Source organism: Calliphora vicina, chromosome 4 (genome assembly GCF_958450345.1).
Source record: "Calliphora vicina chromosome 4, idCalVici1.1, whole genome shotgun sequence".
In the NCBI taxonomy this organism is placed as follows: Eukaryota; Metazoa; Arthropoda; class Insecta; order Diptera; family Calliphoridae; genus Calliphora; species Calliphora vicina.
The window spans coordinates 21,961,009-21,974,892 of record NC_088783.1 but is presented as its reverse complement, the minus strand read 5'-3'; the positions used below and the strand labels follow the sequence as shown (position 1 = coordinate 21,974,892).

General features: G+C 28.7%; 2 protein-coding genes across 2 annotated transcripts in view; both read right to left on the bottom strand.

Moving 5' to 3' along the window:
- The window catches only part of LOC135956964 (serine protease 53-like), a 28,056-nt gene extending 19,543 nt beyond the window's left edge, over positions 1-8,513 (bottom strand). The window contains exons 1-7 of the mRNA XM_065507599.1: positions 8,416-8,513; positions 6,401-6,596; positions 5,690-5,975; positions 5,302-5,626; positions 2,667-2,862; positions 1,760-2,045; positions 1,375-1,696 (exon numbers count right to left, since the gene is read on the bottom strand). Coding sequence (XP_065363671.1) covers positions 1,375-1,696; positions 1,760-2,045; positions 2,667-2,862; positions 5,302-5,626; positions 5,690-5,975; positions 6,401-6,596; positions 8,416-8,482 — 1,678 coding nt within the window. The 5' untranslated portion in view covers positions 8,483-8,513. The remainder of the gene's footprint in view (positions 1-1,374; positions 1,697-1,759; positions 2,046-2,666; positions 2,863-5,301; positions 5,627-5,689; positions 5,976-6,400; positions 6,597-8,415) is intronic.
- A 2,232-nt stretch (positions 8,514-10,745) lies between these two features.
- LOC135957498 (uncharacterized) lies at positions 10,746-13,316 on the bottom strand. The gene is made up of 5 exons (XM_065508246.1): positions 13,105-13,316; positions 12,829-13,029; positions 12,630-12,768; positions 12,272-12,509; positions 10,746-12,202 (listed from the first exon to the last, which is right to left on the bottom strand). The coding sequence occupies exons 1-5, from the start codon at positions 13,252-13,254 to the stop codon at positions 11,272-11,274; spliced, it is 1,659 nt and encodes a 552-aa protein (XP_065364318.1). The 5' UTR covers positions 13,255-13,316; the 3' UTR covers positions 10,746-11,271.
- Between the last annotated feature and the right edge of the window lie 568 nt (positions 13,317-13,884).

Sequence of the window (13,884 nt, the reverse complement as noted above, 5' to 3'; positions counted from 1 at the left end):
TAACTTCATTAAAATATAAAAAATATTAAATAAGAAATAAAATGTGATGTCTCTTCTTATTAAAAATAGCATTAAAACTTTTTTTGTGTCTAAAATTTGATGGATTTTATTAAGTTTTTCCTTTCTCCTGGAAAGTAACAAAAAATCGATTTACGCCTTTTTTATATTAAGCAATCGATATGTATTAAAAAGATGTGGTAAAAGAAGACAGTTATAAAAAAGTAAACAAAAATAATTATGCAATTCTGTTTTGTTGGAGTCCACAGAATGCGGAAATACTTAAAGATTTTCTCGATCACTTCGACTTAGTTTAAAAAAAAGGATATTCATTAGTTACAATTTCAAAACATTAGTTTAATTAACCGCCAGAAAGAATAAAAACTTGATCTAAGGGTTTCATTTTTTAAAACGAAACGACCAACGTTAACAAAATTTTGTATGGAAAATATTCAAGTTTTATAAAATTAGACCATTAGGGCCTCATTTTGTAAAACGCAATGACAAACGTTAAACATATTTCGTACGGAAAAAAGTCAAGTTTCAAACTTTTTTCCAGTATTTTTCATACAAATTGCTTACGTTTTTGAATGCTTCGTTTTATAAAATGAGACCATTAACTTAGGACCTCATTTTATAAAACGAAACGACAAACGTTAAACAAATTTTGTATGAAAAATATTCAAGTTTCAAACCCGTTTCTGAACGCTTCGTTTTACAAAATGAGGCTCTTAACAAACTTATGGCCTCATTTTATAAAACGAAGCGTTCAGAAACGTAAGCAATTTGTATAAAGAATACTGGGAAAAGGGTTTGAAACTTGAATTTTTTCCATACTAAGGGCCTCATTTTATAAAACGAAACGACCAACGTTAACAAAATTTTGTATGGAAAATATTCAAGTTTCAAACCCTTTTCCCAGTATTCTTTATACAAATTGCTTACGTTTCGTTTTACAAAATGAGGCTCTTAACAAACTTATGGCCTCATTTTATAAAACGAAGCGTTCAGAAACGTAAGCAATTTGTATAAAGAATTCTGAGAAAAAGGTTTGAAACTTGAATTTTTTCCATACTAAGGGCCTCATTTTATAAAACGAAACGACAAACGTTAAACAAATTTTGTATGGAAAATATTCAAGTTTCAAACCCTTTTCCCAGTATTCTTCATACAAATTGCTTATGTTTCGGAACGTTTCGTTTTACAAAATGAGGCCCTAAATCTTTTTATCATTTGACATTACGTTTTATGAAATGAGGCCCTTTATTTATAGCATACAATTTTGATTTATTTATTTTTCGTTAAAATATTTCCTTAACACTAATATCACCAAAGGCATCACAGAACTTAGAAATTTTGCTGCATTTCTATTGGAACCGTTATCATCGTCAATATAATAATAATAACTATAATTAAATGAATTATTATTTGTAACAATCCAATTATTATAGTACGAAACATTCGTATAGACACCAGGATAACCAGGCTGACCACATCCTTGACCCCAGGAAACAATACCAACTAAGACACCATTACAAACTAAAGGACCACCAGAATCACCCTGACAGGCATCAAAATCTCCCGTCTGCATGAAACCAGCACATAACATGCTCACAGAAATATTGCCATAATTCGTATTACACGTGTCATAACCAACAATGGGTACAGTTGCTTCCAATAGGTCATCAGATAAGTAATTCTTTAGAGGATTACAGAAATTTGATTTATTTATAAAAAAAAATTAAAGCAAACTTATACTTACATAGCTCGTTGCTCCCCAACCAGAAACCGTGCATATTGTACCACTTAGCTCTGGTACTGTATTCAAAGGTATGGCCATTACTGTGGGCCAATTCCATGATATATAGCCATTAATTAGAAATAGAGCCACATCGTTAACTAATGTATTGATATCGAAATTGGCATTGACAATTATTTGTAAGACTTCGTAATGAAGTGTGTTATTAGTGGTTGTAGTCAAATATGCTGAACCCATGACCAAAGTGAATTCACTGGCTGTACGATAAATTAAAGGTGTGTATTGTTCGCTGTAAAATATAATTTAAAACATTTACCTCCATTTTCTCAATATCTGGTTATCGTTTTTCGTAACGATAAACCTCCAATTAACATTTTTTTTGTATGAGAACTGTCAGTTTATCGTCACGATAAAAAATAATCAAAGATTGAGAAAATGGGGTTAGGGCCTAATTTTGTAAAACGAAGCGTTCAGAAACGTAAGCAATTTGTATGTAGAATACTGGGAAAAGGGTTTGAAACTTGAATATTTTCTATAGATATAAATGAGGCCATTAGGGAAAAGGGTTTGAAACTTGAATATTTTCCATACAAAATTTGTTTAACGTTTCGTTTTATAATTATTTTTTTATTAATTAATAATAAAAAGTATATCGAAGTTTTTTTTAATAAAGAAAAAAGTACATTTCGTTATTTATTAAGGACCATATTTTCCTAAAATTATTTATGTGAATATTTTATGACTATAATTTACAAAATGAAACAATTTTTTTACGTTTCCAAGCGTTTTCTCTTATAAAATGAGGCCCTAAAATTTCAAAAACCTTCCCGGTATCCGTTTCATAATGTTTCGTTTTAAAAAATAAGGAACTTAGTAAGAACTTTCTACAATAATTCTATATATAGCTTACTTGGCAATACATTGTGCAGCCGTGACCACAACACGTTGTGAGATGACGGAACCACCACATATGTGTCCCGAACCATATCTTTGTTTTTCTAAAGCTGTAAGGCGTACTGAAACCTGCCAAGGTGCCTCCTGTATTGAGATTACCTGTCCGCCCACAATTCTTGGATCTCTTTCCGATTTTGAAAATAATTTATTTGCTGTTAAAACAATAAATAAAAAGTTATTATTATTATTAATTAAATAAGATTTTGTTTTTAAATTCGTATTCTAAATCTTATTTCTAAACTAAAAAAAAAATAATAGCAATTTATTCCCAACAAAACAAATTCTGTAGCTTCATTCAAAAGTTTTTATTTGAATAAGAATTCATTCATTGTTGAATTAATTCATAATAAAATTCATTCAACCTTTGAATTGTTAAAGTTTTGTTAATTCAAGTTGAATGAAAATAGTTCGTCTTCATTGAATTTGTATTTGTTTTTAATCCACCACAAAATAAATTGAAATTAACTACAGCTTATTGATTTGAATTGAAGAAAAATTTAATTTGCAATGATTTTTAACTACAGAAAACTTCAATGATTCAATAAAGCATAACTTCTCAGAGGAATGAATTCAAATTAAGCCACTAAATTAATTCTTAATGAATTCTTTAAGGGAATGATTAGGAAATAAACTTTAATTTATAAAAATATAATTATTTAAACTCAAACTTTTATTTAAAAAATTTCAGTAAAATTTGGTCTCAGTTAATTGACATTTGATGACCTAAAATTTATTAAATTGTAGTTTTCAAGATCTTTGAAAAAAAACTCTCGTTAAAAATTTTTTTTGGATTTTTTTGTTTACATAGGAATGCAACACTGATCTAATACGACTTGCTTGTTTGTTGAAAATTTTCAAAAAATAAATAGTGTAAAATATTCATCAGTATTTTCTCTCAATGTCATATGAATTCATACTCTTCGTACTCTTCTATACACAAATGTGACAGATCATATTACTTGCGAAACAATGTAAACGGGGCTTAAAGACAAAATCTATTTGAGTATTCAATTCAGTTTATTTCATTTGTAATTTAGAAGCATTATTGGCCAATTAATAAAATACAATATTCCATTCTAGCAAAATTTTATTTTATTTATGCATGGATGATTAAAATCGATCAATCTATAATTGAACCAAAGTAAAATCTAAAATTTCTTCTGGGATCTAGTGTTTTATCTGTAAAGCTGCTGACAACTTCTAATCTTGTGAAAAACTAATTCTGATGGTGACTGGATGCTGGCATGCATTCTGGAACTAGTTGTGGAACTAATAAAATTTTTCCAGGATTTCATTATTTACACAATTCCAACTCATCAGATATTTAAAACATCGCACACCGCAAGTTTAAAGTCCATTTAAATTGTTCTTTTTTTATTTCTTTTGCATATCAATATAGTTTGCCATATATCTGCGGGATTTATTGTGTAATTTATACCATAGAGAAATACACATATTCAAACAAAAAATTACTATAAAAAATCAAACAATTTTTTTATAATAAATTCTGACCACTTAGGTTTTTGACTACTGATTTAGATCTTTGACAGGAGTGCTTCCGATCTATGTACATATGTATATGTATTTATCTATGCTTTATAGATTGTATTTACACAATAATCCTCCTGTTTTATTTCATTATTAAGGGCCTGCCTGATTTTATAAAATGCAACGACAGACGTTAAAAAAATGGATAAAATTCAAATTTCAAACACTTTTCCCAGAATTCTTCATACAAATTGCTTACGTTTACAAACGTTTCGTTTTATAAAATGAGTTTTTATATAAAAAATCGATTCTTAATCAGAAATATGAGTGATCACAGATCGAGGTCCTTTTCTTGATTAAACGCTTATTAGCCAAGTTATAAGCGAATTTAGATATTTTGAGTTTTTATATAAAAAATCGATTTTTGGTCAGAAATATGAGTGATCACAGATCGAGGTTCTTTTCTTGATTCAACGCTTATTGGCCGAGTTATAAGCGAATTTAGATATTTTGAGTTTTTATATAAAAAAATCGATTTTTAATCAGAAATATGAGTGCTCACAGATCGAGGTCCTTTTCTTAATTAAACGCTTATTTGCCAAGTTATTAGCGAATTTAGATATTTTGAGTTTTTATATAAAAAATCGATTTTTGGTCAGAAATATGAGTGATCACAAATCGAGGTCCTTTTCTTGATTATAAGCGAATTTAGCGATTTTAGATATATCGATATTTCTTTCAGTAAAAACTTAAATTTAGCCAATTCGTTGTGGCCGTTTTCCGATTTTAGATAAATCGAAAAAAGTGGGCGTGATGAATTGAATTATATAAATTTTATTAAGCTATTTTTTAATGGAATTTAATTACAGAAAACTTGAATGATTCAATAAGGAATTAATTATGTAAAGAATGAATTAAATGCATTTAAAGTACTAAGTAAGTAATAAAGACAACGAATTAATTCGTACTGAATGTTTTAAGAGAATATATTTTTAATTATTTATTTATTTATTCCATTTATTTTTCGTTAAAATATTTCCTTAAAACTAATATCACCAAAGGCATCACAGAACTTAGAAATTTTGCTGCATTTCTATTGGAACCGTTATCATCGTCAATATAATAATAATAATAACTATAATTAAATGAATTATTATTTGTAACAATCCAATTATTATAGTACGAAACATTCGTATAGACACCCGGATAACCAGGTTGAGCACATCCTTGACCCCAGGAAACAATACCAACTAAGACTCCATTGCAAACTAAAGGACCGCCAGAATCACCTTGGCAAGCATCAACTCCTCCCGTCTGCATATAACCAGCACATAACATGCCCGCCGAAATATTGCCATAATTCGTATTACATGTGTCATAACCAACAATGGGTACAGTGGCTTCCATTAGGGTATCAGATATGTAACTCTTTAGAGGATTAGAGAAATTTGATTATTTATAGAATAAAAATTAAAGTAAACTTATACTTACATAGCCGGTTGATCCCCAACCAGAAACCGTGCATATTGTACCACTTGGTACTGGTACTGTATTCAAAGGTATGGACGTTACTGTGGGCCAATTCCATTGTATATAACCATTAATTAGGAATAGAGCCACATCGTTAACTAATGTATTGATATCGAAATTGGCATTGACAATTATTTGTAAGACGTCGTATTGTAGTGTGTAATAAGTGGTTGTAGTCAAATAGGCTGTACCCATGACCAAAGTAAATTCACTAGCTGTACGATAAACTATCGGTGTGTATTGTTCGCTGTAAAATAATATTTAAATTTAATATAGGTACTTCGTTCGGTATTAAGGTGCCAATTTAGTTAACGCCAAAATGGTTTGAGTTCTAATTTACAACACGAAACGATAAATGTTTAACACAATTTTTATGAAAAATTATTTCCCATTATTCTCCATACAAATTATTTACGGGCCTCATTTTATAAAACAAAACGACAAATGTTAAACAAATTTTGTATTGAAAATATTCATGTTTCAAACCAAATTGCTTACATTTCTGAAAGCTTCGTTTTACAAAATGAGGCCCTACGTTTCCAAGCATTTTCTCTTACAAAATGAGGCCCAAAATTTCAAAAACCTTCCCGGTATCCGTTTCATAATGTTTCGTTTTAAAAAAAATAAGGCCCTTAGTAAGAACTTTCTACAATAATTCTATCTATAGCTTACTTGGCAATACAATGTGCAGCCGTGACCACAACACGTTGTGAGATGACGGAACCACCACATATGTGTCCGGAACCATACATTTGTTCTTCTAAGGCTATAAGGCGTACTGAAACCTGCCAAGGTGCCTCCTGTATTGAGATTGCTTGGCCGCCCACAATTCTTGGATCTCTTTCCGATTTTGAAAATAGTTTATTTGCTACAAAACAATAAATAAAAAGTTACAATTATTTATAATTATTTAAATAAGTGTCTTTGTTCATTTAAGAGCTTCGAATTAATACAATTTAAGTTTAATTTATTTTTTTGGTGTAAAAGACAAACTCGTGTTAAAAAATATTTTTCCCGATTTTGACCCATTATCGTTCCGAATTACTATGACGTTAGTTATATACAATATGTCGTTGGAAAGGTCTTTGAAATGTTTATCATTAGATATCCATATTGTCTATATAATTGACTTACTAATCAAGATATAGATACAAAATCGAGGTAGTTGTGGTTTTTCGCTTATATTTCGAATTTAAATAGCAGCCGAATAGGGATTATAGCGAATATATTGATGTATGTTAGTTAAAAACAAATAAGAGAGCTATATTCGGCTGTGCCGAATCTTCACCAAATTATACTTACAAATAAAAACTTATTTTTTTTTCCAAAGTTGTTTTTTTCATTTTTGGGAAAAAAATTTTTTCGAATTGTTATTTTAAAATTTTTTTTTAAATTTTTTAAAAAATTGTAGGTCCAACTTACTATGGTCTTATATACGTCGTTGCAAAGGTTTTTGAAATATCTATCATTGGATATCCATATTGTCTATATTAATGTCTTAGTAATCCAGATATAGGTCAAAAATAGATAAAAAATCGAGGTTGTCCTGGTTTTTTCCTCATATCTCAGCCATCTGTGGACCGATATTGCTAATTTTAAATAGGAAACTTCTAGAAAGCATGTCTGACAGAATTATTGATTATTTGGATCCCGAAGATATCTGGGGTCTTCAGAAAATTGATTTCAACAAACAGATGGACATGGCTTAATCGACTCCGCTATCTATAAGGATCCAGAATATATATACTTTATATGGTCGGAAAATTATATTGAGGAAATTACAAACGGAATGACAAACTTATATATAACTTATATATACTTATATAAATTATCATCCGTATTTGCATATTACGTTTAGACGATCCCATTCGTACTCTTCTACACAAAAATGTGACCGATCATATTACTTGCGGGACAATGTAAACGGGGCTTTAAGGATCGTAAGAAATTGGACAAAATAAATTTAGAAAACGAATCTTTTTACAAAAATCATTTTTATAAAATTTAATACAATTTATTTCATTTTTAATTTGGAATCATTTTTACCACCATTAACAGGAACAGTGGTTAAACCTTAACTAATAGTTATATTGTCGGTTAAAATTATTTTTATATGAAAACAGTATAACTATTAGTTAAAACATAACCAGACTGCGTGTTACTGGGGGTTAGGCATTACAATAAATTACAATATTCCATTATATTACAACTTTTTTTTCCAAATTTTCCAACAGAATTCTGTATTATTTATGCGTGGATGGTTGAAATCGATCATTACGCGTTTTCAGATATTTAATACAGTCCACGGAAATTAGAATTGATCATTTTTTAGTTTTTTTTCAATCAATATGTTTTCTATATCTCTGAGGGTTAATTGTGTAATTCGTTTCGATAAGAAATTCGTTCGAATTTGTATGCTTTATATCATAGTGAGAAATATACATAGATCGGTAAATTTAAAAAAAAATCACACATAGGAATGTTGTTTTTGTTTTAGGACAATATGACTAATAGTAGACCGTGTGAATACCCTAAATATATGCTTTATACGTTGTATTTCCAAAGTGTTTCCTTTCGAATCGAATTACACGATAAACCTCCTGTTTTATTTCATTATTATAAGTATTTAATTAATATTTTTGCTATGATCAACACAATTTTTTTATGAATCATCAAATTCCACTTACAATAATTTGCCGCCACATTTGTTATAAATATTAAACAAAATAAATTAATTACACAATTTACATTCATTTTACTAGTCTAGGTTGTTGGTGGTGTTATCCTTTAAATTTAAGTTAATACAATTTTATAAAAAAAAAATTTTTTTAAATTATAGTATTAATCATCGAATTTTTCGTTACTTTCTTTAGGTCTTTATCAAATGCCTAAAAATTTTTTAATGAAAATCTAATATCAATAATAAATATTTTGCCCTACAAATAATTTACTTTTACATTATGTACGTCGCGCTGTATTAAAAATTGTGTCCATCATATGATAATTTGTTCATATCTTATCAATATTACGATATAAACAAAATAATGTTATCGTAAAGTAAGGATTAAACTAACTAATTAGTGGGTTCAATAAATAGAAATACTACCATAAACTAAAGTTTTAGGGGAATTTTTTGTATTGAATTTTATGAAAGAAAGAGAGAATGCAAGACGGTCTTCACTTTTTGCATTTAAAATCAAATTAGTGCGTTAATGAAAAATATCCGCATTAAATCCATAAAATTATTTTGTTATATTTCAATATGATACAATTTTTCAGAAGATATGCCATTATTTACCTCTATAACGTCAAATAATCAGCTTTGAATTATGAAAAAACTCGAAACTTAAAAATACTTAGGCCCTAATTTTGTAAATCACGTCACAAAGTGATATTTATATGGAAAGCAAAAACAAAATTTCAAAAATTTTAAAAATTTGTTTTTGTTTTATATACAAATTCTTAACAGAACAAACGCACCAAAATTCAAGCGTTGATTTGCCTTTCATAATTTGAAAATTTTGTTTTTGCTTTCAATATAAATATCACATTGGTGGCGTGATTTACAAAATTAGGGCCTTAATAACTTTGTAAATAAACGTTTAACCGAAAAAATGAGCTTGTTCTGTGATCACTCAATTTCTGACCAAAAATAGATTTTTCATATGAAAAAACTCATAACTATCTAAAATCCGTGATACTCATATTTCTGACCAAAAATACTTATTAACTTTGTAAACCGCGTTTAAACGAGAAAAGGAGATCGATCGTGATCACTCATATTTAGTACCAAACATCGATTCATATGAAAAATCTAAAATGCTTAATAACTTTATGTAAGCGTTTAATCAAGAAAAATAGATCGATCTGAGATCACTCATATTTTTGACCAAAAATCGATTGAAAAACTCAAAAATCTAAAAAATAACTTTGTGTAAGCGCTTAATCGAGAAAAGGTGCTCGATATGTGATCACTCATATTTTGACCAAAAATCGGTTTTTCATATGAAAAACTTCAAAAATCTAAAATCCTTAATATATTTGTAAATAAGCGTTTAATCGAGAACAGGAGCTGGATATGTGATCACTCATATATTTCTGACAAAAATCGATTTTTCATATGAAAAAAATCAAAAATCTAAAATCCTTAATAACTTTTTAAAAACTCGTTTAATCGAGAAAAGGAGCTCGATCTGTGATCACTCATAATTCTGATCAAAAATCGATTTTCAAATGAAAAAACTCAAAAATCTAATATCTTTAATAACTTGGGAAATAAGCGTTTAATCGAAGAAAGCAGCTCGATCTGCTATCACTCATGTTTCGTAACAAAAATACTTATTCAGCCCAATTATGAATAAAAATTCCCCGGGAGTTTTTTCCCTTTTCTCATTTTTCCTATTCAAATTCAATGGCAAAAAACTCCCGCGGAATTTTTTATTCATAATTTTGCTGATTAACTTTGTAAAACACGTTTAATCTGTGATCAGTGATTCTAATTCTAATCAAAAATCAATTTTCAAATGAAAAAACTCAAAAATCTAAAATCTTTAATATCTTTGTAAATAAGCGTTTAAACGAGAAAAGGAGCTCGATCTCTGATCAATCATATTTATGACCAAAATTCTATTTTTTATATTAAAAAACTCAAAAATCCTTCATAACTTTTACTTTAGATTCCATAGTTCTAAAGTTAATTACAGGTTAAAAACTCAAAAATCTAAAATCATTAATAACTTTATAAATAAGCGCTTAATCGAGAAAAGGAGCTTGATCTGTGATCAATCAATTTCTGAGCAGAAATTGATTTTTCATATGAAAAAACTCATGTGTGAATTTTTTAATTCTTAAAAATTGTATACATTTTTGAAAAGAAGATACACTTTCCTAGATGTTGATATATAATATGTAGAACTCTTGACAGCAGTGGAATTTACAAACGGAATGTTATGGGTCGTACCAGAGTCGTGGTATGTAAATGTGCTGCTGCTGGGTAACTGAAAAATAATTTCGCAAATTTATTAAGATTCATAACATTTTTATTTTGGACTCCACAGAATCTATATTTATTAAACAGATATTATGTAAAATATAAAATATATTTTTATTACTTTAGATTCCATAGTTCTAAAGTTAATTACAGGCTAATTTGTTAAATATACTAGATGCAAAATTTTGTCAATTATAAATACATCAAATTTCATGGAAAAGTTTAACTGATTTATATCAATAAAAACATAAACTTCATAAATAAATTGCTACAAATCGTTAAAAAATTTAAAAAAAAAAACAATTGGGCAGTTTTAAGAACACGTGCACGATTTTTTAATAAAACTGTTCAACAATTTATAATAATTCCTAATAGTTTTATTTATTTCTTAACAATAATAATGTAATAAAAATTTAAAATATGAAAAAAATTGCAAATGTAATAGAACTACCAGTAGTTTGACGTCGTTAGTAAATTAAGACGTGCTTTAAGCAAATTATACTTTTTTTCAAAATATAATTGACATTTCTTATTAAAATTCCTAATGTGTTATTTAAGCTTTACACATGCGTTGCTTCAAATCGGCCAAACGCATTGCTTCCAAACATTCCAATTCCTTCTTAATATTACTCAATTGTGAAGATAGTTCATCCATAACAACCGGTGTTGGAGAATGGCTCAAGTTTTTGCTTCTTGGCGAAGGTGAGCTTATTGCAACCACACTCTGAACACGTGTTGGCGGTTGACTCAAGTTTTTGCTTCTAGGCGAAGGTGAGCGTATTGCCACCACACTCTGAACAGGTGTTGGCGAAAGTGATGTTATTGCCACCACACTCTCAACCGATATCTTTTCAACAACCTGGGAAATATTACACAAACGACCACCTCGATCTGCTCTTAAAGACAACATGGAGTTTTTAGCTTGTAATAATTGCCTTATTTCTTTTAATGGTTTATCATCGTCAGTGTCTGTAGAAAAGTCAAAAACATTCGAGCTTTGAGAAGATTTTTCGGGTGATTTTGTTTGACAATTATACGCAAGATTAACAGATTTTACACATTTTCGTGTGGTTTCTTTTGAGTTATTATCAGGATTCTTTGTATTATGTTCCTTACTGGAATTAGTGCTGACATCTTTTGTCAGATTAACCAAATCTCTTGTAGGTTTTGTTTCTTTAATTGTTTTCAAATGATTGTCACTTTCTGAATCATCACTGGACATATAATATTTTTTCTGTTTAGTTGGTGTACATCTAGCACTTTTACGAGTAGGTGATTTATTATCAATCTTAGATTCTGTAGCAGCTTCTCTTGTAGACCTTTTTTGTGGTTGTTTCGTGTGGGTTTCTTCCTTTTCTTCAATGGTTTGACTATCACCACTACTGAGAGCTTGACTTTGACTACTTTCATATTCTAAGCCCTGTCTACGTACTTTAAGATGTTTTTCCAAAAGTTGCAGTTTTTGTTCATTAACTTTACGTTTTCTGCAAACACATTTAGTTGGAATTTTTATTGTTTAACATGCTGAATAATTTTGAATTGTAGAAACTTACCTTTGTCTCGGACTAAGTTTTGTATTTGTAATTTGAACGTCATTTAAATTTTCTTGCGGTTTAATATCGTTCTCAATTTTATTAACATTAGCAGGTTTATTTAATATATCAGGTACTTGATTTGAAGCGGTTTCTTTGACATATTTTGCCAATTCTGTAAAATTTATAGCTATTGTATTGCAATCTTCATATTTTTTATTAAAATCATCCAAATCAAAAGGTTTAGTAGCCAAAGTTTCTGTAATAAAATAATTAACAAGTAGAATTTATAAATAAATTTATAAATTAAAGTGTCATGAAATTAGGGGATTTGTATTATTTAATCTAATTTCCACCATACACTACCACTACCACTTACTTCTATTTAAAAGTCCCTTTTCTATACGATACTGTTGTAACTCGATATCTTTTTTGCGTAAATTCTCGGTTAAAATCTCAACTTGCTGATGACAACCCAATAAAGCCATCAACAGAGGTTGGACAAAGGTTTTCTGAAACTAAAAATTAATTAATTTTAACCACTACTAAAAACATTGTAATCAAGTTAATGTACATACCTCTATCACTGTTTGTCTCTTCAAGGTCCATTCATAGTTAAAAGGGCAATTTTTAACACGATACTTGAGCTTCAATATACAAGTGTCCACATTTATGGCACTTGTGTGGGCTTGTTCTTCTATGGCAGCAGATTGTGGGGCATCACTTGTAAAGGCCTCCTTTATATTATCTTCACTAAAGTCGAAGCGTTTATTTAAAAGCTTTGCAAAAGAAAATATATAGTATTAATATCAGAAAATCAACCGATAAAACATTAAACATATTAAATAGATTACCTTAACTTTTTGTTTAACATCAGTCAGAGACAATCTTTGACTCCATGTCTCTTTTAAATCGTATAAAATAAATGTGACCTCCTGTGTATTGTCATTAAAATTACAATATATAAAATTTGTTTGTTGGGATATTTCTACTAGTTTCCACATTTTTGTTATTCTATCTTTACTAACAGTCAAAAAAATACACAATTATTTAAAAGAAAGAAACATGTTGGAAGGAAAAAAAATAAATTATAAAAAACAGCTGTAACAAACACAGGGTAGTTCTACGTATATTTCTTAATATATATGAGAACTGAGTTTTGTGAAATAGTTTTTTATTCGTTATTTAAATAAAACTTTAAAATTAATATAATAATAACACACATTTTCAACTTTTTTTTTGCAGATATTCCCATGATGTTCTAAGGAAAATCCACAAAGAAGTTTATATTTTTAAATTAATTAAATTAACAGCTTAATATTAAGATCCAATAAATAAATTTTGCCAAAAACATTCAAAAATAGTTAATTTTCGTTTAATTTGGAGGTGTAATTTATTTAAATAATGAAAACTTGGCAGCACTGCCATATGGTTTTAACAGCGCCATCTATTGTTTCCATATAGCTCGTTTTCAAAAGCAAGAAATCGATGTGGCAACATTTCTTCAAAATCAGTAGGCCACTATAGAAAATAATCTGGCAGCACCATCTTAATATATCAAATTTGCCTGCAATGTTGCCAGACTTTCGTTAGTGACCTACGAGTTTAAAGGAATGTTGCCACATCGATTTCTT

Excerpts from the sequence above, each read along its gene's own strand:
- LOC135957498 (XM_065508246.1), bottom strand. The coding sequence starts at position 13,254 with ATGTGGAAACTAGTAGAAATATCCCAACAAACAAATTTTATATATTGT. Across the intron at positions 13,030-13,104 it reads ATGTTAAACAAAAAGTTAAG|CTTTTAAATAAACGCTTCGA; the intron begins GTAATCTATTTA and ends TCTTTTGCAAAG. Across the intron at positions 12,203-12,271 it reads AAACTTAGTCCGAGACAAAG|AAAACGTAAAGTTAATGAAC; the intron begins GTAAGTTTCTAC and ends ATGTGTTTGCAG.